The sequence below is a fragment of the Nestor notabilis genome, unplaced genomic scaffold (genome assembly GCF_000696875.1).
Source record: "Nestor notabilis isolate BGI_N333 unplaced genomic scaffold, ASM69687v1 scaffold11998, whole genome shotgun sequence".
In the NCBI taxonomy this organism is placed as follows: Eukaryota; Metazoa; Chordata; class Aves; order Psittaciformes; family Psittacidae; genus Nestor; species Nestor notabilis.
Genome location: NW_009941554.1, coordinates 9,753 through 35,500, shown reverse-complemented (window position 1 = coordinate 35,500; position 25,748 = coordinate 9,753). Strand labels below are relative to the sequence as shown.

The window sequence follows — 25,748 nt, the reverse complement described above, 5'->3', positions numbered from 1 at the left end:
CAGTGATTTCAAAGTAGCCTGTATGCCGTGGCCTTTCAGCTATAATAGGTATAAGAAACACATCCTGTAACAAGACAATGGTCATATTGTGACCAAACCTGTGGCTCATTACAAGCGAGACCTCTGTAAATCAACAGCTAAAGGAGATACCTATAGCATTTGAGTTAAAAGGATGCTTCAAAGCAAGTGATTTGTATGTGCCAAGGCCCCTGGATAGTATCACCCCTGCCCAAGACTAGAGTATAAAATATTGTTCATTTAAATGTCAGTCCAAATTGCCCACATGCCAGGGAAACCTTATTGCAGCCTTTCAGTTCTTGAAAGGGGCCTATAAGAAGGATGAGAAGAGACTTTTTAGCAAGGCCTGTTGCAACAGGATGAGGGGCGATGGTTTTAAACTGAAAGAGGGGGGATTCAGGCTGGATGTGAAGAAGAAATTCTGTACAATGAGGGTGATGAAGTTCTGGCACAGGTTGCCCAGATAGGTGGCACCATCCCTGGAGATATTTAAGACCAGGCTGTATGTGGTTCTGGACAACCTGATGTAGATGAAGACGCCCCTGTTCATTGCAGGGGGGTTGAACTAGATGACTTTTGTGGGTCCCTTCCAACCCAAACTATTCTATGATCCTGTGTAAAATTCTAGAGAACATAAACATTAATTAGCCATATAGTCCTACAGCAATAACCATGCAGCCACAAGCTGTGGAAGTTGGAGGTCTGCTAGTTTTAGTTATCCTTTGTGGAAAAGCAAACACAGTTCTGGAAATGTCAATGATGCCCAGGCCGTTTTACAGCCCCCTCACTGTTATTATCACAACCCATTAGTAAGTGTAAATAAAAGATGATAATATCCAGGCTGTTATGAAGCATGTCTAGTTCTGCTAATAAATGTACCACTAGATCTCAATCTGGTGATTGGATACAACATGCTGCATTACTGGGGTTCTATCACAAAGTGGTGAGAATTAACCTATTCTGGGATTAAAAAAGAAAAAAAAAAGAGTGGAAAAGAAAAAGTTTAGTCTATTTTGCTGTCATCATCCAGTTTAGATTTTTGGACAAGCAGAGAATCCAGTCCTTCCAGGTTATTTTGCAGCCTGCTATTAATATCACCAATCTTTTCATCTTGTTGCTGAATTTTTGTTGTTAGAGCTGTCATTGTGTTCAGTAGTTCCTGCTCATCCTCCAGGAATTCCTGTAATGACACAGAGCAGAATTTTTCTTTCTTCATAAAAAACCCCCAAAAACAACACCACCGCCAAAAAAACCTCCACAGACAAAAAACACCCCACCAGAACCTCACAAAGTGTCAAGAAACCTGTTTTGTTTTCCCATGACTTGACTAACCTGTAGCTCTGCAGGAAGTTTTTCATCAGCTACTCAATCCTTGCTTAAAAAAAAAAAAGCAAAGTTTGCCTTTCTAACTGGTGAAAAACTTTCTTACATTATAGTTTGGTTAAATTCCTCTTCAAAATGAAGGCCATCCTTGGGCATCCCCAACTGGAAAAATATTACAAGGCTGATGAATTGAACGTAGAACAGCAAGTGTGTTGTTAGGTACAGGTTTAAGAAAGGCTTGAACATAAGACCAGCAAAAGGAACAATAGCAGGAAAAATTATTTTTATAGCCAGGACTTCTATACAATGCTGCAAAGCACAGGTTTAGTACCTTGCCCTGTTTGACTTCAAAGGCTGTAATGGCTTAGTTGCAAAATGCAGTTTCATTTTTTTTAATATAGTATGTGAAATATATTTAAGCAAACAGGTACAGTAGAAAACTGAAATTCACCTTTTGAATAAAGCTCTCCTCTGACCACCCCTTCTGAAGATGATCTACAACAGAGTCAGCAGTTAAAATGTGACAAATTGCTGTGCCAAAAAAAAAGACAAAAGGACTGACAGATATTCTTCAAATCATGTAAGTGTTTTGTTTCAGAATAGTTATTAATATGTTACCGTGAAGCACTGAGACGTCTTTCAGGATTTTGCCTATTGCTGACTTGTGTTTTTCTGCTTCAGAATTCATTGCAAAAACATCTTCTTTCATCTGTGCATTGCGCTGGGAAAAAAGATAATTATACTTGCCAATAATTTCCAAACAGTTTTACTGTTTCTAGAGAGATCAGGAAGAATAAGCTGAATATTAGCTTACAGAAATACAAAGGTTAATGTATTCCTCTGGACACGCTTTCTTTCAACAACAGCATCCATTTAATCTTCAACAAGTTTTAACAAATTTTAACAGTTGCCAAATTCAACACAAGCCAGCTATGTCTGTGCTACCAAATAAATGGATGAGGATGCTGGGAATAGCCAGAGCAGCACAGGCTGTGTGCCAGCAGGGAAACTCTTCCTCACTCACTCCCCCAGAATAGGATGGCCTCATTCACATTGGATCAGCTCTACAAGTACTCAGCTGGTCCTGTCCCAGATTTGGCTGAAATGTGTCAGTTGGCCCACATCAGGCACAGTAAAGAGCATTCCCTGGTGCAATATAGGTGTCGGAAAATCAGAGCTCCTTAGCTTCTGTTAGTGAATTGAACATGAGGAGAGGGATGCTTGTAGCATAACCAAGAGTTTTCTTCCTGAAGGAAGTCTTTGTTTCCATAAGGGTATAGTCTGATAGAGCTGCAGAGTAGCTGGTATGTAGTACCTGCAGTGCTAGCAGGCACAGACTCTGGCAGCTGCCCTTACAGCAGTAGAGCTCTCTGCTTGCAGGAGCAAACAGTGCACAGGGTTCACATCATCTCAGAAATGTAGTCCACATGGCTGCACAAATGCGGGTTCGGGTCTGGATCACAGTCTGGTAATAGCAGGCAGTAAGACCACTTTTGCTTCATATATTTTACTGGGAAGGAGATTCTACTACTCTCATAGCCTAGGGCCCAAAAGGTATACAGGATATTTTCAAAAGCGTATATTCCAAATCGCAGAGGCCTATTTTACACCTCTTGTTCATCTCGGGCCCCTTCACACAAGCAGGAGGGCCTTTTCCTACAATCCCTGCCTCAATGCAGCAGATACACTACATTGATTATGCCTCAGGGAGATGCCTTCCCCTTGGATGTTCATCTTTGCTTCCTTACAAATTAAACACAGCCCCACAATTTCATTTAAAAGGCCAGGTTTGCCTTGTGATGTTTATGTTTTATCATCTTCCATGGTCAGTTCTCTGTGAAATGAAAAATGAACACACTGAGAAGGAATACTGTCAAGCTTGAATATACTCACTAATTTGAATCTGCAGTTCTCGGTGTACACAATGTCAATTTTCCTGTTGATCTCATAGATGTCTCGTGCTAGCAGCTTCATAGACTCTGTGTGGTTTTTCAACTGGGTAACTGCAGCATCACGCTTCATTCGCAATTTATTCTTCAGCTCCAGCTGTTAATAATAATATCTTCATTGATAACTTATTTTTATATAGGATTTTTGGTATTAAATAAAGTGAAAAGTAGTTTGGTTATGTGACAGCTTTCATTTTAAAATTTCAAAGTACCATCTGAGACAGCCCTCTTACCAGTGAGGAGGAAGAGACACAGCATGGGGAAACAATTGCTTATGGTCCTCAAGAAAGGAATCAGCTCTGACATGAGGTGAACTTTCTGCTGCAGGGTCAGCCAATGACAGGAGCATATTTTTTCTGTCACCTGAGGCTCAGGAGTACATAACTGTTTTGTTGTGCTATTTTTATTCTAATACGGTTGGAGAAACAGGTCTCCCTTTTCTAAACAGACCACTGGAGCATGAATCCTGCATCTGACCAGCCTCGTAAGATCCCTTTATGTAGTTTACTGAGCTTGTCCTATGCTCCTCAGTAACTAGAGGCACTTGAATTCTTCCTAGTAGAAGCAGGTGGTGTGACTGTGTTCCTTTCCCACCTAATATTTTTGATGTGGCAGAGAAACATAAAGCAAAAGCAATCTGATTGTTAGTCTGGGATGTACAGCCCAGCTTCAGGCATTTTGAACTGTTCTGACTGCCCCAACAGGTATACCAGTTTCTCTCTCTTCGTGCTGGTGCTGATTGAATGCCTCAAGTCAAAAATGAGAAGAACAGGTAAAGAGGCAATGCTACAGAAAAGTTTTTCAAATATGTGTTACTGAAGTAGCAGAAATTCCTGCCCTTCAAGTAGCAAGAACCTGAATAGAAGCAGGTTCACAAATGCCCTCAGTTCACCAGCTTCTTTTTGACTTGCTCACATATCTAAGGAAAGCAAAATCAAGTAGAAGGGCAGCTCGATATAAATTCTGGGTTATAGGCTGAGCTGAGGTCTCAGCCACCCCCCAGATGAGAGCACAGCAACAGAGAGGTAGGTAAGGTCCCAGCCTGTCTCCCCTGGTCCCAGTCTCCATGAGTGCCTAGTCTGTACCAGGAGGAAATAAAGCTGGTGGTGGAAACACTGCAGAAGTACTACAGCTAGTTTTCACTTATTACCATGTCCTTCTTGAGCTTCCCAGTAGTTTCGATTGACTGCTGAATGGCTCTTGTGGCTCGTACCTCTTCATCTTTCTTTTCTACAAAGCAGAGAAAGGGTTGCCCAGAGAAGCTGTGGCTGTCCCATCCCTGGCAGTGTCCAAGGCCAGGCTGGACGGTGCCCTGAGCAACCTGGTCTAGTGGAAGGTGTCCCTGCCTGTGGCAGAGGGGTTGGAACTAGATGATCTTTAAGGTCCCTTTCAACCCAAACCATCCTATGATTTTTAGACAGTATTAAGATTAAACATTAGAGTTAAGGTGTTATAAATAAAATTAGGTTCTATCAGTGACTTGTTTAAGTCACTGTTATTTTTTTCTGAAATGGTTTATTTTCCTGTTATGGCCAGGTCTATAGATTTCAGTCGTTGCAAAGAATTCAATTTATATATGTTTCATGGTTCACCTGAACCATAGGCAGACACAGGGTTATGGCACACTTTTTTTGGAAACAACAAGAGAAAGCCCCACAATGTAGAGGAGCTACTTAGTACTCACCTAAAAAAGATTTGTTTAGGTCTTCATACTTTGTATGCTTCTCTTCTGTTTCTCTCTGGGCTTCTTCCAAGGTTAGCTTGCTTATGTTTAATTCTTGTTCTTTTTTAAGTAAATTTTCAGTTGCATTTTTGATGTCATTCTTTAATGAAACTAAGTATTAATCAAAAATCTATCTAAGCAGCATTTAATGCATTAATATCTTAACATATCCAGAGGGTGGGAGGGGGAACAAAGCAAACAGAACAGAGAAAAGAATACTGAAAGTGATCCCAAGAGGTCATCTTAGTCCATCTCTCTGCTCTACAGAAGAATCAATTAGACCTAAGTATCCACAACAGATGTTTAATTTGTCCTTAAAAACCCTGGTGGTAGAGATATCATGACTCAGACAACTGATTCCATGGGTTTATTATTTGTGCCGTGAGTGCTTTCTTAGGGCCTTTTTCTTAAGTTAAATCTCTTCTGTTCCATGTTACTTGTCTCAAAAAGTAGACAGGGAGAAAAGCTTATATCTTGCTATGAATTCTTATTTATTTGGTAGTTACTGCCATGTCTTCTTTTAGATTTACCTATTTTAAATGGAAAAACTGTACATTTCTTAACCATTTTTTGATCATCTTTACGGAATTCCTCTTGGATCTCAGAATAATCTACATCCTCCTTTAAATGAGGTGATCAATACCAGACACAGTACTCCAGCTGTGTCCTACCAAAACCCGATAGAGTAGAGAACGTACTCCATAAACCTTGCCAGGATATCTGCCTTCTTACACAGACTGGTGTGACAATTGCTTTTTTCAGTACAACAAATCTTTGTTGACTTATGTTCAACTTTTCAGCTTTAGTTCCATTTATCACTGCCTAAATATCTGACTCATGATAGATTTGTACAGACAACTCTTTCCACCTAAACAAAAAAATATGGATGATAAGGATAATTATTATTAATGCCTTTCCCCACCCAACTTACTTACTTTTCCAACTTGCAAAAATAACTCTGAAGTCTAGTTCTGCCCTGCAAAGGGTGCTCCCACTCTTATTGTGCTTGTCATGTACAGATATGATAAGCAGTTGCTCTACCCTATCACCTGAGCCATTAAGGAAAGAACAAATTAATTCCAGTATGAAAGTAGACCTCTCACAATCTAACAGAGACCATAATTCTATTTTGTCAGTAAAGCATGGGTAACTATTATCTATAATGATGTTTTTGTACCTGGGATTCTTAGCCTGAAAAAGCGACAACTGAAGGGACATGCAACAAACTTATGTAAAAAACACACACCTTTGCTGAAGAAAATGAGAAGACAACAGTTATTCACTGTTTCTCATAACCCAAGAATAGCAAGATGCCAATAAGCTTTTGAGATAGCAGGTTTAAAACAAAACAAAACTATTGTCCTTATTAAATAAATGATATGTTATAGGTCAATATGGAGGCTAAATATATATGTGAGCTAAAAGAATCAATCAGTGATAGGAGAATATTGCACTGAAGATCCAGCATAGCATAAAATTCTATCAAAAGCTATTAAATGCAGATACCATCTCCATCAAAAGAAGTTCCTGACACTTCATTTGTCACGGAGATTATACAGAAGAAGGGTCATTCTATATTGGCTGTTATTACATTACTTCTTCAAGCAAGACTATTGATCACTGCAGAAGACAGGATCCTGGTAGACCTAACATTGTGTCTTACCCAGTATGGTTATATTGGGAACTGAAGTTGATTTAAGCTTCACTTACCTATTCTTGATGTGCAATTAAATACAATCATGAACAGCTCTGAAATGGCTTCAGCCACTTCACTGCCTGAAGGTGAATTTCATTAGACTCAGATGATCTGAAGGTATTTGAGTTCTCTAGGTACACTTGCCAACTACTTCCTTTCTTATTGTTGCCAGAGATGTTAATTTTCTGATGCTAGTGTTAGTATACTAGGCATCTGATTCTGCTGGCCCACCAGTGAAGCAAAATAAGTATTTTCTTGTCTTACCATAAACATGGAGTGCTTTCACATTATTCCACATAGCCTTTCCTTTCAGCATCTCATTCTGTGGCTTGACCTGCCTCATGTTGTTGATCTATGCCAAGCCATAAGCATATTTTTTCAATCATACTAATATTTTTTTAATACATTGTATTAAATGTAGTTAACTACAATGGTCCTGGATCTGAGCTGTACATCCCCCTGTAGCAGGTCTGCACAGACTTACCAGCCTGGGAATATTTGTACTCTTACATCAGCATGGGGAAAAAGAACTATTAGCTCTTAAAGACTAAGCAGATTATCACCTAAACACCATTAAAATGCTGTATGTTTTAATCTTTCTCTGTGTCCTTCCTTAGCTTTAAAAAATATATGACCTTTGGTTTTAAAGCAAAAAAAAAAACCCAAAAAAACCCCCCAAAAAAACCCAACTAATTTGATGCATATGCATCTTTCAGCACAGTGGAATCTCACCTTGCTTAGGGCCAATAAAACACAAGTCACAAGTTAAATGACTTTTCCCTTGAAAAATACATGTGTACTCTTTTGCTGCACTAGGTAAAGACAGAAATGGAGAACAGGAACAACCTACATAGACTGGGAGACTTGAAGAAAAATATTAAGAGAGAGACAACATGATACCCAGTAACTAAAGCCTTACAAAGAAATGAACTGGAGCCCAGGATGTGAAGTAACACCAGGACTCTGAACTCCTTCTTTACAGGACAGTAATGTCAAACGCAGCACAACACATTTTTGGTCCTTCTCAGGCTCTGAAGTCAGGTATCCACTTCTGTGATCAAAGACTAGAAATATCAGAAAACCTCAAAGTATAGAAATACAGCTCATGAGTCTTATTTTAAGATTTTTTTTAAAGGACTGTAGCAGAAAGATGGCTAAAAAGAATGAAAAAAACCCCTGGAAAATATTGAGAACAGAAGAAACGGCTCCCTTAGCAGAAACAGGTGCATGAAGAAGGCAGAGAAGGAAAGGTGATCTGAGTCTCATTTCTATGAACTTCTTTGATGTCATGCACCATCATGCTCTGAACAGAGCAGAATTAACCTAAACTGACACGACTCTTGTAAAGGAATTTATTCCCCTTACACAGGCCACCTTCATGAGAGAGCATTCAGAGAGTATCATTTTGCAGCTGAAAATAGTGAAGAGCAAGTATGTGAAAATACTGAAAGCTCCAAAAGAAAAACTGGGAAGAAAAATAAAAAGCAACTTCAATTGTTTCATCAAAATGATAGGAAATGAAAGCAAAGTAGGAAAACAGTTAACAAAGGAGAAAATCTCCTTTGTTAACTGTAGTTTGTTTGTTAAGAAGTGTGTCACTGAATGAAAACAAAGAGTTACAATCACTTTTTCAACCTGGCTCTGTCCATACCACAAGGGAAAGGGCAACCCTCTCATAGCAGTTTTATTAACACTATTTTAGATGGGGGGAAAACTCTTTTAGAATGGACTATATTAAAGAAAAGACAGAGAAAGTATCAAAGTATATTTAGCATCTCTTGCATATACTGCATAGCTTAACTGCCAGGTAGAGCATGAGAATGAATCCAGCACAAATGCTTGCTTAATAGTGACAGTCTCAGCCCTCAGATTTTTAGGGAAGCCTGAGCAGCTACATGACCGTAACTATATTGCATAATGTGGGAGCATAACTTCTCACCAGCAAAATGAGAAAGATCCTCAAGGCCGCCTGTAAATCTGCCTTTCCAAGGTCAGACATACAAAGAGGATATTTCTTACACTCCTGACATCTGATTTATTCTACCTCAAGCCAGACTGTTGAACAAGAGTCCAGCTTTTTCCTGGGGATAGAGCATATACTATATCCCAAAGACCAGAGAAGCACTTGAAAACTTTGAAAGCTCTGAGCAATTAATACTCAGCATTTCAGCACCCTACTTTCTTTAGGGAAAAAAGCTCATCTCATCAGTGTTTTAAAGAATGTTGACACTAAGTAGCTTGGGTTATGCCTTGCACACCACTCTGATAGATTTACAATAGTAATTTAGAGGAGACCTTGACCAGGGTCTAAAATCAAGCTCTCATATTGCTGTGAATGTTGGCCTGTTCACTGAAAAATGATGAAACACTCTACATTAACAGGTTACACACTGGGAGGCTCACTCCAAAGCTAAATAGGATCTATCTCAGGACTGAATCTAGTCCTGCACAGACTTTTATTTTAAAATGGGAGGCACCCCTTCTGAGAAACACCTTCTCTGTATTCTTTTGACATAAATGCCCATAGGTACAGGAGTATATATGTACACATATATGGTTGTCTAATGATTCCAGTGTCTCAATCTGAAGGTTTTAAGTTCTTTTGAACATTATTTTTAAAAAAACAAAACAAAACCAAAACCCAAAACCCAAAACCAACAAAACCCCAAACCCTACAAGAAACCACACCAACCTAAAAAGTAGAGGATTTTCTTGAAACAGTTACTGACACAATGGAGCACATTCAAGCATAGCTCCAATGAGCATAGCTGCAACAAGGTGCAACAAACATTGCCAATTCATCCATCAAAAATCTTCCCGAGTTTGATAAAAAGAACAACGAAACTTACCTCCAGACATTTTATTTTGTTAGCAAAATCCTTGTTATAATTCTTGTAATAATTTTCCTTCTTACTTGCTTCTTCACTCAGGACTTTGAATTGGTTCTCAGACTGAAAGATTTCTTCCTCAAGGTGTTCAATCTCATAATGGAAAGCAAAATGAAGGTCAGTGATTTCTGAAATATATAGTGTCTACCTGGACCACTCAGAAATAAGCAATTAGTGCAAAATGAGAGCAATCCACATTCAAAACATAACATCTTCTAAGATAAATAATCACTTTTAAATTGATATTAATAGGAGTTAAAGTCAGATTATAGAATCACAGAATGGTTGAGGTCAGAAGGCAATTCTAGAGGTCATCTTGTCCAACCCCACTGCTCAAGCGGGGCTACTTAGAGCCAGTAGCGCAGGGCCATGTCCAAGTGGCTTTTGAATATCTCCAAGAATGGAGATATTTAGATCTTTAGATATTGAGGATCTTTAGACCTCATAGGTTTAAAAGCTTACAAAAAATTGGCCCTTGGAGTTTACTTACTTAGGTACCAGTTTGCTGTTATTACATACAACATGAATGCATTGTAACACTAGATGTAGTAGGTAATAATACCTGCTGTTTAACATACCTCTGCAAGTAGTTCAGCGTGTCTTTTTTTACCAGCTTCTATTCTTTCATTCACTTTTCTGTTTCTGTTCTCTTCTACTGAGAAAAAGAGTTCTCTCTGCATTGCTAAGTACAGCAGTTTCCACTGACATATTACTCTGGTAACAGATACATAAGCAGAAATAAGTTTAAATTGGGAGAAAAACAGAGAAGGGAGACAAAGCATTCTCAGAGGCACTACAAGCCTGATTTAAGAGGTTAGAAGACTCAGTTACTTCTGTAAATTCAGGATTACAATCATTTGTCTGGGATCCTGACAATATCTAGGAGATGCATAAAAAGACATAAAAACCTTTTGAAGTGCCTCTCTCTTTTTATTGAACATGGAGGAGGAGTCTTAAGGTGACTAGTCTCACTTAAGTGCCTAAAATTAGTCTGGACCAAGTAATTTGGTTAATTTAGTGTAGCAAATTGGAAGGCTGTGAAGGACAAGATTTCATGTTCATAAAACCCCAGTGTTTGTAAATTATGAAAATGATAAAAGGCAACACATATAAAACCAAAAAGGCACACTTGTCTCTGTGAAAATGCAAACTGGAAGTCAGAAAAAAATATTTTTAGTCATCAAAGGAATAAGATTTTAGAATGAAATATTACTGAGAGTAAGGGGAGGGGGGGGAAGCAACGATAGGGTTTTGGATTGATCATGTTTGCGTTTTTTTGAAGTCAAAAGTATGATGTAGTATTTGGAAGAGAAACACACTGGACTAGATGACCATGAAATCTCCATAGCTCTTTGCACCTTACATGACAGAATAATCAAATGAGAAGTCAGAGCTGCAGAGAGAGTCTGAAGTAGCTGAGCAGACAACAATTTTATTTTTGAGAGTATCCTATCAACTGCAGGGGGCTAAGCACTTTCCTGAATCCACTTTTCCACCTTGCCAATAATAAAGTGGAGGTATTCATGGAAGAAAAAAAACAAACTATCAATCAAATACATAGGTCTCAGCATCTTGAAAAGAAGGTATTTTCATATAGGTGTGGAATGATAACACCTCAAAAACTAGATACAAAATCCTGATTTAGACAAACAGTATGAGCAGACTCCCAAGAGCTGCAAATAAAATCTAGCAGCTGCAGAGAAATCCAAAACTAGCAGAAAAGCTTTATAACGAACAATCACTTGGATTTATCTCACTCAAGGCTTTTTCTACAAGTACCTCACTGTGGGTAAACATGCGAGCATATATGAACTACTTCATAGTGGATATTCTGAATATAGATAAAATAACCCCTGGTCTTCCTGTGACCTTTGTGTAACATGCTCCTTACAATACTTTCCAAAGAATTTCCTAAAAAGAGAGAGACAGTAGAAGACACGGCTAAACTAATGAAAAATAAGTAAGCCCAAGGAAGAGAGGTTAAATAACTGAAAATGCAAGGTTATCTCATTCTTACTAACCCTGTCAAAGGGTTTGTCTATATAACATCTGGAACTCCAGATATCACCAATCTAGTGACCTGATTTTGAAAGGCATTCAGCAACAAAGCCACCATACTTCCCAGCTGGAGCTGTGGGCACTTGATACTGCAGTGAACTGAGACACTTTGTTTTTCACATTGAATTCAATGACAAAGCTCTCACTGACTCAAAAGTGCGGGATCAGCTACCAATGAACATTCATTGAATATAATAATATAAATAACAATAAATAATAAATAAATGGGAAAAAAAATCCCACCAAACCAAATTGAAAAAGCCCCTGAACCCAACAGTTTACAGTTTATGTAAGTGTACATATCCTGGGAAAATCCCAAATAGCTTGTAAAATAAAGTCAAACATCAGCTGTACCAATGATCAAAAGCCATTTATATGGTAAATTGAGTGGTGCTTACCACTTGGCAGTAAAGCAATAATATTCAAATGAAACCATGGATATACTTGAGGAGATGTCCTTTTATTTGCCATTATATCACTGAATATTTACATAGTAAGGCTTTAGTTTTATATTTCTGATGTAATAGCAGCAACAAAATGCAGTAATTAATTAATTTGCTGCTTTGTTTTCAAGATACAGTGCAAACTTTCTAGTTTATCCTACCTTGTCTTATTTTCTGCCTTCAGATCTTGCTCTAGAGATGCCAACTGTTCTGCATAGCTCTTCTTGATATTTCTGGGCGGAAGGGGTGAAGGGGGGAAAATAAACTTTGAGAAATAATGCTGAAGACTTGGAGAGTGCTTACTTTATGTCGAAATTTTAGTACAGTTTTCCAGTATTTTCTTCTCACCAACCAACATGCTAAGCACTTGCATTAGTTGGAGAGAGGCAATATGGTACTTATGAGTTCCATCTCAAGAAACTACACATATTACAATGTGTTAACACATTATTGCTTCTCAGGTTGGAAACATCAGTTTAAAATTAAGAGGCTTTTGTTAGGAACCAAGGCAAATCCAGGAGTATTTTTTTCAGGTCAGAAACAATAAAATAATGCAATAGACAAAACCAGATGTTTCAGAAATGAACAACTGTCCTAATGTATTAGTAGCAAGTACTACAAGAGTATTTTCAGAAGCAGGACTTGTGACCAGATGGACAAATCAATTTATTTTAATTTCTTAGTATGCAATTTTTAGTATATTATATGTGATAAATATGAAAATGCATGAACTTTATGTGTATTCCACCCATTCTAGGAGAGTTCAACAATAAAGTGGTTGGCAGCATAAAACCGGTGATACTCACTCCTTCAAGACAGAAAGGTGGTGGGAAGAGCCTGCTCCAAACCCCACGTGGATTTACAAAGAGATAGTATGGAACTTTCTTCCAAAGGTTTTATTGTTCCAAATGCAATGCTAAATGTATCAAGCCAGCATTGCAAAATAATTAAATAGTTGCAGAATATGTCTCAGATAATTCGTAGAAAACCCTGAAGAATTATACTTCTATTCCGTACTTTCCAAATCTACTTTCATTATTGCCGACTTGGTGGGTTTCTCAGTTCAGTGGGTTTAACCAACTGAAGAGTGCCCTCTTTGAATGAAATCTGACTTAATTTGAAATTGCTCATTAAAGAAACAAATAATTGGCCAATCTCGTAAGGTGAATGGTGAGATTCTGAATAGATTGCATATTACTTTTAGAAAAAATAAAATTAACATGAGATCTTAATTTTGATTTCCAGTTTGGTGGCCCTGTTAAAGTGACTGGGAGGTCTGTGTGATGTACACTGAAATTAAATTGAGTTTGATATAAAGGGATGTTGTGAAGCCAGTAAAAATGCACAGAACAAGATAATTATGCACAAACAAAAAATAAGAACATAGGAAAGTACAGGGACAGGGCTGGCAGAAGGGAATTTTCAATCAGTTTTCCTAAGAGGTCAGAGCTGCAATGCATTTTGTTCAGTTCCATGTAGTCTAGTTTAAAAGTGTGAAATTAAGAGCTGATTCACTTTTGGAGAAAGCTCTTACAAGCCTTTCATTTATTATTGTTAGTGTAGATATGGAACTAGCATCAAGATCCTGTGCAATGATTATTTCATCTCTTATCTTGTTGGCTTAGTTTTATACTGTAGACTCTATTGCACTTCCACTACAAATTCTCCTCCTTTTTAGCAGTGCATGGCTACCTCCTTCTTAGCAGTATGTGGCTACCTCCTCCTTAGCAGTGTGTGGCTACCTCCTCCTTAGCAGTGTGTGGCTACCTCATGGTCTTGTTTTTTTCATCCCACAGTTACATGGCAACAATATCCCTTTCAGACACTCATGAAGATGAGAATGCTTTTCCTACAAAGCAGAGTAAATGTGTTGTATATTTTCTCATTCAGTATGAAAAGAGAGGTGAGGGATTATTTTCTTACTTTTTAGTTATAATTACATCCATAAGTAGGGCAACTCCACATTAACAAATCATTCCTCAGGAGGATTTAGATAGCAGGAAGACCCTAGGAGCGCAGCCCCTTCAGTGCCACACTGTGAAAAAATTGCACAGAACCAGCACTAATGGTGTCACTCAAAACACAGTGTGTGTGCAAATATTTGGCTCTCCTAGGTTTGAGGGATGTAAGGTTAATTGTCTGAACCTGAAAACTTTCTCTTGCAAAGAATGACACTCCAGCAGAGAAAAAAGAAAGGCTCTCCCTTTTGTCAGGATTAACCTTCTTACAAGACAGAAATTCGTTATTAGTGTACAATATAAGGCCTTGCTCTCCTGATTCTCTAGCAAATAAAGGAACTGGATCCAAAGCAGGATATCTGGGGTCAGAACACACAGGCTTGTCCTCACCTATGGTAGCAAAATCCCAAATCTCTTCCACCAACTACAGGCTAATAGAGAGCTCTAATGCTTTGGCCACACTCCTCCCAGACATACCCCACTGCATAAGGCACAAGGAGTCTGTTCTGCTTAGACTACGCAAGATGATTTATTTTTCAGAGCACTTCTGTGCACAGGGCAAATCTGTGCTTACTAGATTTATCTGAGTAAAAGCAGATTTTCTTAGATGCCACCATAACAAACAGGTAGTTTGCTTGGTCCAAGACCTGGTACCACAGTATAGAGTTCACAATCACAACTGTTAGTGAAGTTTTACATTTTGCACTGCTTCAATACCCTTCATTACCTGTAGGTTCATTGCTTGTGATAAGAAACCACAGATTAAATTAGGGTAACTGGCAGCTAACCTCTTTGTTGTATGAAAATCCATACCAGCCTACTAGAACAGTTTACAAACCCATTTAACTTCCGTACTGAATGTTACATTTCAGTATCTCTTTAATCAGCTGAACTGCTGAGCAAACAGTAGCAAGACCATTTACTATTGTCAGTATTTAAAGATTACATACAGTAGGCTGACTTCAAGATTTTCATTTTTTTTCTCTAGGCGTTTCTTTTTCATCACAAGATTTTCCAGAGATTTAAGCTTTTTCTTCAATAAAAAAGATAATTCTTCTGATCTACCAGAAGAAAAAAGAAATAAGTTAGATACTCTGTCAGCAAGAAAAGCCTTAGTAATAAAATCACAAACTTAAAAAATCTATATTCAAAAGCTGATGGGTAAAACCTACTTTGCCACTATCTCATCCCTTTCTATAGTCCAGAGCTGCTGTTCTTCCAATACTTGTTCATACTTTTGGCGCACAGTTTCATTTTCTAATTTCAGTTTTTTATTCAGGCATTTAGCATTACATAGATCTTCCTTAGTCTACAAATAAGGACCACAGATATTAGCTTATAATTATTTCTATTTTACTTTATAATAATATTCTATACTTCTATAGCGCCTTTAATAAAAAAATCTTAAGAGAACTTGACAACGAACAAAGATTGACAGCATATACGTAATTAACATACATGGATATCACATCAAGAACATGTTTCTGGATCCTCATTTCCATCGCCTCATTTAAACCAGCCACTCTTAAACGGCCTGCAAGCCATGTGCTGCTCCCAGACATATGGTACCTTGCTCCAGCTGGAGGTAGTGACTTCCACTGTATGGACTACAGAGTAATAAAGTGGAAATGGGGAAGGCTTGATGATGAAGGAACACTGGGATGGTGAGCTCGTAATACCAAGATGGAGGAAAGCAGGAGTCATGGGTCATGGCTGAAGGATGAAAGGGCAGGAAGATGGAAGAGAAAAAGGAAATAAGAAGATGACGACTGCAGTCCTGGCTTTTGATGGTAGGAATGCAGTAGAAGAGCAGGAAGAGTGGTCATGAGATGAGGAGAATGTGGCTCCCACCTAGTGCTGCCTAATGCCAATATCGCAGAGGTTTTAATGGACTAACATCTTGTTTGGTATGTACACCTCCGGAGGAGAGGTTAGGAAAGCAACTAGGAAACCATGCTAGATGTGTATAAAACCATACAAGATGTGTATAAAATCTACATAACAACAATGATCTCAGGCAGTTGGCACTTATGGAAAGCCATGTGTAATAAAAGCTAATAATTATGTAAAAAAGCATGGAGCAAGTAATCAAGAATGACTATTAAATCTGCACTCTCAGCCTCCTGGCCCAACTTCATCCTTTTTAACAAATCCCTTCATAATCTTCCTACATACATCTGTCTGCCCCATTCTCTTATATACTCCCTTCCAAATCAACATCCCCTAATCTCATAATCCCTTGCATCCGAGCACACAAGGCTATACATCCCCTCAAGTTCACCCCACCCCTCAATGCCCCTTAAGTCTTCCAACATCAGCCCATGGCCTTAGTTGAAGAGTAGATCTCACCCATACCTCCAGCATGAATTCGTAAGCACAGGCAGAGTAGAAGGTTGAGGTCATACACCCTCTAAATATTTGTGCCCCTTTTCCCTGCTTGCACTCATTTAAGCATAGAGGCACAGGCAAATCAAAGCACCTAAAGAACTTCATGTCACACTTCCTGCAGGCCCGTTCTCATCGACTATTTCAGCAAGACAAGGCCTATTACAAACTCTGAGCCACAATAAAAAAAAACCTCTTACTTTTTCAAGTTCCTTATTGAATTCTTCCTTTTCTTGGGCAATTTTTGATTGTAAAAGCAGTAACTCAGATTCAAGCTGAATCCTATTAAACAAAAACAACGTAGATGTATTTAGAGGGGATTAACAAAAAATACATTTTTAAAATTGATATAAAAATCATGCATTCTTACTCCTAGACCCCTCATGTTATTGCAAGTTATATCTACATATATTTGAGTTGTATTCCATTCAAGTATCTTTATTAATTACTTTCCTTTGATATATCTGATGAGAAAAAAAAACCTGCAAAGAAGGTAAGGACTTACAGAACTAGTAGGTTTTCAACTACAAGATCTTAAAATACAAGCCAAGGATGACTTACGGGAAGAGGCAATATTTCCTATAGACAAACTGATAGAAAAAGTACACAAGGGGAAAGCAGACAGGCTTTCAGGTAGATTAGACCTACCAGCAAGAGGTATACAGGTTAAAATGGGAAAGTTTGAGCACAGATTTATACTTGTTGTTTGAATGAACATTGTCCATTTGTATGTTTTACAGGGTGCACTCAGAACAACGGATATTTGCCTTTTTCTAGCTTCTATACAAAACAGGAGTCATGCAAGAAGCATGAGCCTACCTAAAGAAGTGTTTGAAGAAACGAGTTTGATACAGAGGAGGAGAGGATACCAAAAAGACAAAAAAAAAAGAAAAGAGGAATAGAAAGCCCCAGCATCCTAGTAGTCTTATAGCAAATAGCAAACAAATATAGAACCAGAAAGCCACTTGATCAGGCTTTTAGAGCATGTGCCAAACACTGTGAAGGAAAAAAAAATACATTGACCAGATCCTTTCTTTGACTTAACTGCCTAACTCATCTGCTACATCAAATAGTAAAATAAGTTATGAAGGACAAACACTGTAAACCAAAGAAAGATATCCAGAACACTGAGCAGCTATAAAAATGCAGCACACAAAGAACAGATAGCGTTTCTTTTACAGCTGTGCTATAAAACTCAGCACAGCCTACAGCTCTGTGGTCATCACCAGATCATAACTGTTTGGATTCTTGAAACATGAGGGTGGTCAACTACCCTAGCACAAATATTTTTATTGATGTTAAAACTCCGGAGAGTAAAGATAAGCAATTTATAACTGTCTACAAGATCAAAGGCCACGGCCGGATGCTGGCTGCTGCTCATTTTTTACAGTAATTACATTGTTAATTAATGGTAACATTAATTTCATAAAGACATTAATGAATTAGTTCTGCCATCAAGAAAAATAGTAGAGTTCAGAGCAATAATTTTACCCAAGTTTCCAAGAACTCATATTTTCTTCTCTGTAGGGATTCTTAGCTCAGTTTGTACAGGGAAATGAGTTCGAACAAAAATGTCTGAATCACCAGGAAGAGTTTCAGCTTTTTTCCCCCATGCAGGGAGTAATGACTAGCTTTCCTAACCATACATATTGTTAGAATAACAATATAATCCTTCTCCAAAGGGCACTGTTTGTGGATATTTGTTCCTGACAGCTAGTTTAGATTAACTCCAACTGTCCTCCAAGTATTTACTGAAGCCAATAGAAAGATTGCCATTACATAATTCACATACTTTATAGAATTTGGCTCATAGTTCTTAAATATTGGGAAAAATTCCCTCAGAAAACACTGATACAGCTTTAGCAAAAAGATCAAATCAAACAGTTTAATAATACTTACTTCTGTTCTGAGAATGCCAGCATATCTATCTTTTTTAATTCCAAGTTTTTTTCTAGTTGCTTGCTTTCCTCTCTCAGTTTTTGTAGGGCAAGTTCCTCATCAAGTACAGCCTATAAAAATAGAACAGACTATGTCTAAATATATGAAATTTCCAAAACAGCAGATAATGAATCACTTCATTGCCACTGGTCTGGTTTTTTTTTTTTTTTTATTTATTTCTTAACATATGCATGGGACTCTACTATTTTCTAGTCACTGAGATTTCAAAGTAAAAACTGCTACAGCCTGCAAAGAAAGAATTCTCAGGAAGCAGTGGATAAGGCTGTATTTGCTGTATTTAATCACTGAAGAGGTAAAAAAAATAAATCAATGCAGGTTGGTAATGAAAAGAAACTTTAAAAAACTAATCAATGAAATCTGTCATTTAAGGGAACCTCAAAGCAGGTTTAACTCTGGTACAATTCTGAATTTTTACTAACATTCAGACAGAAAGGACTTTTCTTGTCAAGGCAGCAGTGCTTGTAACAGAAGTTGGCAAGATTAGGGGAGAAAATTATATTTTACATCTCATTTTGGCTCAACTCATTAGACAAGTATTAGTTTTGCATATGGTTATTTTCAGTAGTGCTGAGGTAACTCAGCAGATATTAAACTGAATGTACAAAGTTTGAATTTATGATGCAAGAAATCTAGAAAGGAAAGATGAAGACAATGATCTTCCCTTACTTTTCTCTGATAAGTTATTCCTGCTTAAAGGGAAGAGTAGTTCTAGAGTAGGCAGGGTTGAACTGGAAAAAAATATTAAATAGGTGGCAGACAAAGAAAGCCTGGGTGTCTTTTAGATTTATTAGCTTTGACTTTTGGGATCCTGAGCCTCCTTAAAATTGTCATGTCCACCAGTGTAGAGTTACACTGCCAAATGCATTCCCAGGCAGTTGAGCATAATATAGTCTCCTTGCTTATTTTAGTTTCTACAACACTTTCCCAGTACAAACTCTTTCATAATATCTGAATAGAGTCTTCTCTAAATTTCTTCCAATGTCTGGCCCTTATATCATAGTTTGCATCCACTAAGTATCTGTGATTATAATTTCTCTTTTTCAGCTCATCCTCCAACTAACTCCACTAGCAGCATGTGGATGACTGAGATCCAAGACTCTCTCTCACTGACTTGTAATACACCCTATAACAATGTCCTCATAAATAGGTTGACTAACAGAGAGTAGCTGACTGGTTCATTACGCTGGTAAAAAGCGTCTATATGGACATTCTATTTTTAAAAGTGACTTTATAACTAAGTAACTAACAATTAATAATGTCAGTCAATTAGGCAACATGCAAGCTTATTTTTCTTCTTAAAAGGTAGAGACTGCATTTCTCTATAAATTTTCATCACTTTAACCAATTATGAAATTCAATTTTGATCTTTGCACTAATGAACCAAAACAATTTTGTATATAACTTACTGTTGAATTCAGACTTATCAAATGCTGCAGATCTGAAGATTTTACGCTCAAGTTTTCAAATTCATGCTTTTTCTGGGAAGTTTTTGCCTCCTGAGATTCAAGGGTTTTTTTCATTTCTTTATTCTACATTAAAAATAATACAATTAAGCAATGTACTATGTATTGTTTAAAAGTGTATATTAAAACATCTGAAGCCTTCCAAAATTAAGCACAAAATTTACACTAGAAGAAAAGAATTTTCTGAAAAGCCACAGCTATGTACCAAATGACAAAATTCTATATGAAAAAGAAACAATTAATATAACATGCAGATTAGTACCTGATCTGTCAAAATGTCATGTGATTTTATTCCAGTGTAGGAACATAATTATACAGTATTTTCTGATAGAAAGTTTTCTTTTAATCTGATCATCTGTTTTATGTTATTATTCAGAAAAGTATCAAATATACACAACTGGCAGTAGGGCAGAATATAAATAGTAAAACCTTATCTCAGAGCTTGCTGGAAAATATAGATACCTTTATTTTAAGCAATTTGTCTGGAGGGATTGAATTACCAGTACATGATTATTTGTCCCACAGTTAGTAAGAAGCACCAATACAGACATGACATTAGGAGATGTGCTGCTAGAAAACAAATTTCATACACCATGCAATTTTGATGTGTCATGTTTGTGGGATTATGTATACATGTATACATACCATACACACAAGCACATGCATACAGGAATCAAAACAGCATGTGTGCACCCAATGCCAGAGTCATTTTTCTGTTTGTGATACTGTGGAAATACATGTTAGCTCCATATGACAAAGAAAAATACAACATCCGGAATAATTTCCAAGGTAATTCCATTTTTTGGCATTATATCTGTAAACTTTAAAAAAAGTACATTTCAAAACCTTTACCTCTTTATCATAGTCTTCTTTCTCTTTCTCAAGTTTACTTATTTTTTCAGCTATTTTTTCTTTAAGTTCTGCTAATGCTGCTTTTGTCCTGATTATTTCTTTTTCTTTCTCTCTTGTTTTATCACAAGTTTCAATTAAGAGAGCGTTTGTGTTAACTTTTGTTGCCATCCTTTCATTCAGCAAGTCTCCTCTTTCTTTATGCTGTGTCTGCAAATATTCTTGTTCATCACTGGAAAAAAACAAATACATGAAAGTTATATTTCCTACCATTCATTCAGATCAACGACTTGGTTCAGATGTTCGTTAAAACAAATACTTGCCCACCCACACGTTATCAGCTCAGTCTACTAGAGCACTATACATACTATAAAGCATGACATGCACTGGTACCTGTGATGAAGACCATCTAAGACCTTCCATTCCAATGAAATGGCTTTCAGTTATTTGTATTATAACTTTTATAAAGTTTTCCTTTTTCCGATTGTCATGGTTCAAGCCCAGCCGGTAACTCAGAACCACGCAGCCGCTCGCTCACTCCCTCCTTCTTCCTCCCCCCGCTCCCGGAGGGATGGGGAGGAGAATCAGAGGAATGTAACTCCCACGAGTTGAGATAACAGCTCTCCAGTAACTAAGGTATAATACAAACCACTACTGCTACCAATAATAATGATAAGAGGAATAATAAGGGAAAAGGACACAACCGCTCACCACCCGCCGACCGATACCCAGCCTGACCCGAGCAGTGATCTGGGCCTTCCGGGTGACTCCCCCCAGTTTATATACTGGGCATGACGTGCTGTGGTATGGAATATCCCTTTGGCCAGTTTGGGTCAGGTGTCCTGTCTCTACTTCCTCCCAGCTTCCCCTCCTCCCTGGCAGAGCATGAGACTGAGAAAAGTCCTTGCTCAGAGTAAACATTACTGAGCAACAACTAAAAACATCGGTGTTATCAGCATTGTTCCCAGGCTGAAAGTCAAAAACACAGCACTGCACCAGCTACTAAGGAGAAAAAATGACTGCTGTAGCTGAACCCAGGACATGATATGATTATTTTCCACAAGTTTCAGTAAAAATGGAAAGGCTCCTTGCAAGTGCTGAAAGAACAAAGAAAGCAGGCTTCCCTTAAGAAAATGCATTGTGATTTATTTTTGAACAGCTCTTGCAGCATGGCAGAAGGTGACAGTAACATGAAATCTGGCAGGGAGAAAAATATCTCCCAAGTCTCTGTATCCTCTTGGGGTAACTCTTGAAAAGGAAGATGGATCTCTAGCACAGTTACTAATTCAGAGTTCCTGCCTCTTTTTAAACAGAAAACTATGAGTTTTGCCTGTAGTAGTTCCTTAACATTAAGTGTTAAAAGAGAAAACTCTCCCTGCAAGTGTGAGAAGCAACACTGCAGACAGTTTTCCCTACGTGAGCTTATCAGGGCTGCAGAAGGCATGCAGCAGCAGGCAGGCTCTGCTGTTCATGAAAAAACATCTTAAAAATTAGGCTTGCTGCTGCAGCAGAGTTGCCTAGGAACATTTGTGGTAAGCTGCAGGGGTGAGGGACAAGCACTACTCACCATGTTTTGATAACATTTCAATTCTCCTTAATCACCTTGTCAGTAATTTTTTTCCCTTGTTCAGATGAATACATACCACAGTTCAGCATTCTGTCTTTCACAAAGGGTTTGCTTCTCAGTCAGTAATTCAATTTTATAAGCAATGCTTTCCAATGCAGACAGCAGCTGATGTATCTTAGCAGCACTAGATTCACGTGCAGCAGTAATAAGAGCTAAAAAAATAAATACAAAACATGCAGAAGCCTCTTAGCTATGAAAAGCTATATATAAAATAGTACATCAAATGATTGATCCATAATCTTTAATTCACTACTATTAGTATTGTCACCTGGAAAGGGACAGCTGTGATTCTAAGACACTAACATCCCTGAAGTCACATACTTTATTTCAGGAGTTTCATCTTACCACGTTTTCCCTGAGTAAACTGCATTTATCCGCAAGAAGCAGCCTGCTGCGTTTGCACAGAACCATTGCTCTTTTTCAGACTGTGCGTCTAAGAAATTCCCTAAACATACAGTGCACTGATAAAAATTACTCCTTTCCCCCCGCCCAGATATCCTCTGCACAATCAGCTCTCTGGCAGCCAGGGACAAGAATCAGGATCACCTGGCTTGAAATTGAATAGCATTTCTCCCAGAAGAGCCACCACCACGTGAAAGTGAAGAGCCTACATGAAGAGGCCCTGTGGATAATGCTCCTCTGTGCAGGGGTGTCGTACTACAGCATCTTTTCAGCTGCTGAGCTGAGTCACATTAGGGTGCATCCATCCATGCAAACACATTTAGGCAGTGCAGAATGGGAGTAGCTAGTATAAACAACCGACTAACTGCACAGCAGCCACATGCTGCCGGCAGAGAGAAGGTGAGGGAGGAAATCGGCTACAAGAAAATAAACCTGGGGGGAAAAAGAAAAGAAAGGGAAAGGAGGCAGGGGAGGGGAAGAGGAAGAGGAAGTTCTGTTTGCTGGTTCATGATGAACCTAAAGCTGATCTAACTTCATCATACTCTAAAAGGAGCAGTCCTACTCTCCCTGGTGACCCTGCCACCCAATCATGCAGCCTCATGGTTAGCTAGATAAAAAACTCCAATTCCCTTGCTTCTCCCAAAAAGAAGAAACCCTATCATTCTAGATCAACTGACTGCTTTGCTTTGAGACTACAGTGCAAATAGAGGGATGATAGTGGAATACGCCTTGGTCATCTTAAAAGTCAAGCCATATCTGAGAGAAAAAAAAAAAAAGAGAGAAATGGAGCTCAAGCTTTGTTTTCATCCAATACTTACATTTGAGCTAAGGCTTTAGCCTCCCTTCAGTGGAAAGAGGCACTTCCAGCCCATGATCCTTCCAACTTCTTTTAAAACATCTGTTCTAGAGTGAGATAAACTAGGTATGACGAAGAAATTTTTTACAATGAAGGTGGTGAAATACTGGAACATGTTGCCCAGAGAGGTGGTGCATGCACCATCCCTGGAGACATTCAAGGCCAGGCTGGATGTGGTTCTGAGTAACCTGATCTAGTAGAAGATGTCCCTGCTCATTACAAGGGAGTTGGACTAGATGACCTTTAAAGATCCCTTCCAACCCAGACTATTCTATGATTCTATGCCTAGAAATGCTGTCTAAAAGAGTCAGTTGATAAGCATTTGGCAAAATGAACCCCACCCAAAAGTAATGTCACATCAGGTAAGCATTATTATCCCTACTTCAGAACAAAGGCAGTTGCAGCACAGAGCACTCAAGTGCTCCATCTCAAGGGTCAGAGAAAGGCTGTGGCATGACTGGAATCCAGACTGAATGCCGCACTTCTCCAGTCATTCCTGTAGTGCTTGTGCATGGTCTTCAGTGCAGGTGTCCCTAATTTATATGCTTATGTGAGATAATAGTCCCTCACAGTGTCATACATCAGCAAACACCTATCTTCTTCCATTAAGTTATTATAGAAAGTGATTTACCTTTAGCAGTAAGATTTATCTTATAGAATACTTCAAATTATTTAAACACATAGAAAATTCAATTCTCTTGGCGGGGGGGAGAGGGGTTCAGAGCTGGTTAAGTCAGTACTACCTGTCATCTCTGCAATACTTTCTCCTGAAAAATTCTTTATTCTGAAGCGAAGATTGCTGTTTTTTATAGTCTCCTCTTCTAGGCATTCAAGGGTATGTCTTCGAATTTCTTCCTGATGATTAAAAAACTCACTAGTGAGAACCAAGTAATACAACAGATGAAAAAGCACTTTTTCCTTACAAACCCATTCTTTCTTTTTTTTTTTTTTAATTTTTATTTTTTAGTTAGTTGATAGTGGGTATTTTCCATGCCTGGCTATATCATTCCCATTCCTCATACTTGCTCTCTTTTCTCTTTTCTTTCATTCTTCAGAATAACAAGTAATTTGTTCTACAGGTGGCTGAACAAACCTGTGTATCTCCAGGAACTGTTGGCTTCTGACCAGTAACAATCTTGAGGAGTCGATTACCCACATCTCTGCTACAAAAGCTGTGCTGGCAGGAAGGTCTTAACTGTCAGCTTCTGCCACTGTGCATGAAAGGTGCTATTTAAGCAACAGAGAGCCTCATTTCCCTATGGCCTGAAGCTATGCTGAAGAAGGGAGATGAACTTGCCCTGAGACATACTATTAACCATGAGCCAGAAGTCATCTTCTGTTTTATGGTTAATACTATGAGAAAGGTCACTTTTAGAATGAAGGCAAAGCAAGAGAAAACAGACTGAACTGATTGTGGGAGAAGCCCTCAAACAACTGAATCCCCAAATCTGGATGACTGAGAATTGTAGGTATGTTGAAGCCCCAAATGTCTTGGGAAAAAAATCAGTTCTTAAATGAATGTTGACTTTGGCATCACAACTTATGCATAAAACCATTCCTATCTTTCTCCTTCAGTTTTGCCAGCAGTTACAATCACCAGCTGAGACACTGTGGGAAAAAAATATACTGTTGAATTTTACTGTCTACAGAGCAAATTCTATATGCATGCATATAAATTACTCTCATTTCCTTGAGAAGATGAAATATTTAGAGGTGTAAAATAAATCTGTAGATAATTTTAATTTCATATGAGTTACATCCTCAATTAGCTGAAACAGTGAAAAAGAAAACTTTATGATTTCAGAACATTACATAAACCACTCATCTGATAGACTAATGCAGAGGTGGTCTGAAATAGATGATTTAGAGGCCTCCTGAGTGAGAAAGTAAAGTTTTACAAGATTTACACCTACCTAGACAAAAACATTATGGACATACTTCAAAAATCGTCTTTGAAGCCATTCTGGCTTTAAGGGCTCCAGAAGTCTTACAGCAAAAGTTAGCTACCTATGAACAGCCATCGTCAGCTCATAATTACTGTAAGGTCTCTCATTATCAGACATTATGCAATTGTTTCAAGGAAAGACAAATTATAAAAAAAAATAAATAAATCCCTTTGCACCTAGTCCCAGGGCAAACCACCTGCCTGCT

At 38.1% G+C, this 25,748-nt stretch overlaps 1 protein-coding gene across 1 annotated transcript in view; it reads right to left on the bottom strand.

The window, feature by feature from the left end:
- Nucleotides 1–1,021: 1,021 nt before the first annotated feature.
- Nucleotides 1,022–25,748, bottom strand: part of LOC104410716 (optineurin-like) — a 29,858-nt gene continuing 5,131 nt past the window's right edge. The window contains exons 3-19 of the mRNA XM_010020967.1: nt 24,341–24,452; nt 22,356–22,491; nt 20,716–20,944; nt 19,807–19,929; nt 18,341–18,450; nt 16,642–16,723; nt 15,229–15,365; nt 15,007–15,117; nt 12,260–12,331; nt 10,176–10,311; nt 9,559–9,690; nt 4,975–5,113; nt 4,441–4,520; nt 3,235–3,387; nt 1,960–2,062; nt 1,793–1,836; nt 1,022–1,198 (exon numbers count right to left, since the gene is read on the bottom strand). Coding sequence (XP_010019269.1) covers nt 1,022–1,198; nt 1,793–1,836; nt 1,960–2,062; nt 3,235–3,387; nt 4,441–4,520; nt 4,975–5,113; nt 9,559–9,690; nt 10,176–10,311; nt 12,260–12,331; nt 15,007–15,117; nt 15,229–15,365; nt 16,642–16,723; nt 18,341–18,450; nt 19,807–19,929; nt 20,716–20,944; nt 22,356–22,491; nt 24,341–24,452 — 2,076 coding nt within the window. The remainder of the gene's footprint in view (nt 1,199–1,792; nt 1,837–1,959; nt 2,063–3,234; nt 3,388–4,440; nt 4,521–4,974; nt 5,114–9,558; nt 9,691–10,175; nt 10,312–12,259; nt 12,332–15,006; nt 15,118–15,228; nt 15,366–16,641; nt 16,724–18,340; nt 18,451–19,806; nt 19,930–20,715; nt 20,945–22,355; nt 22,492–24,340; nt 24,453–25,748) is intronic.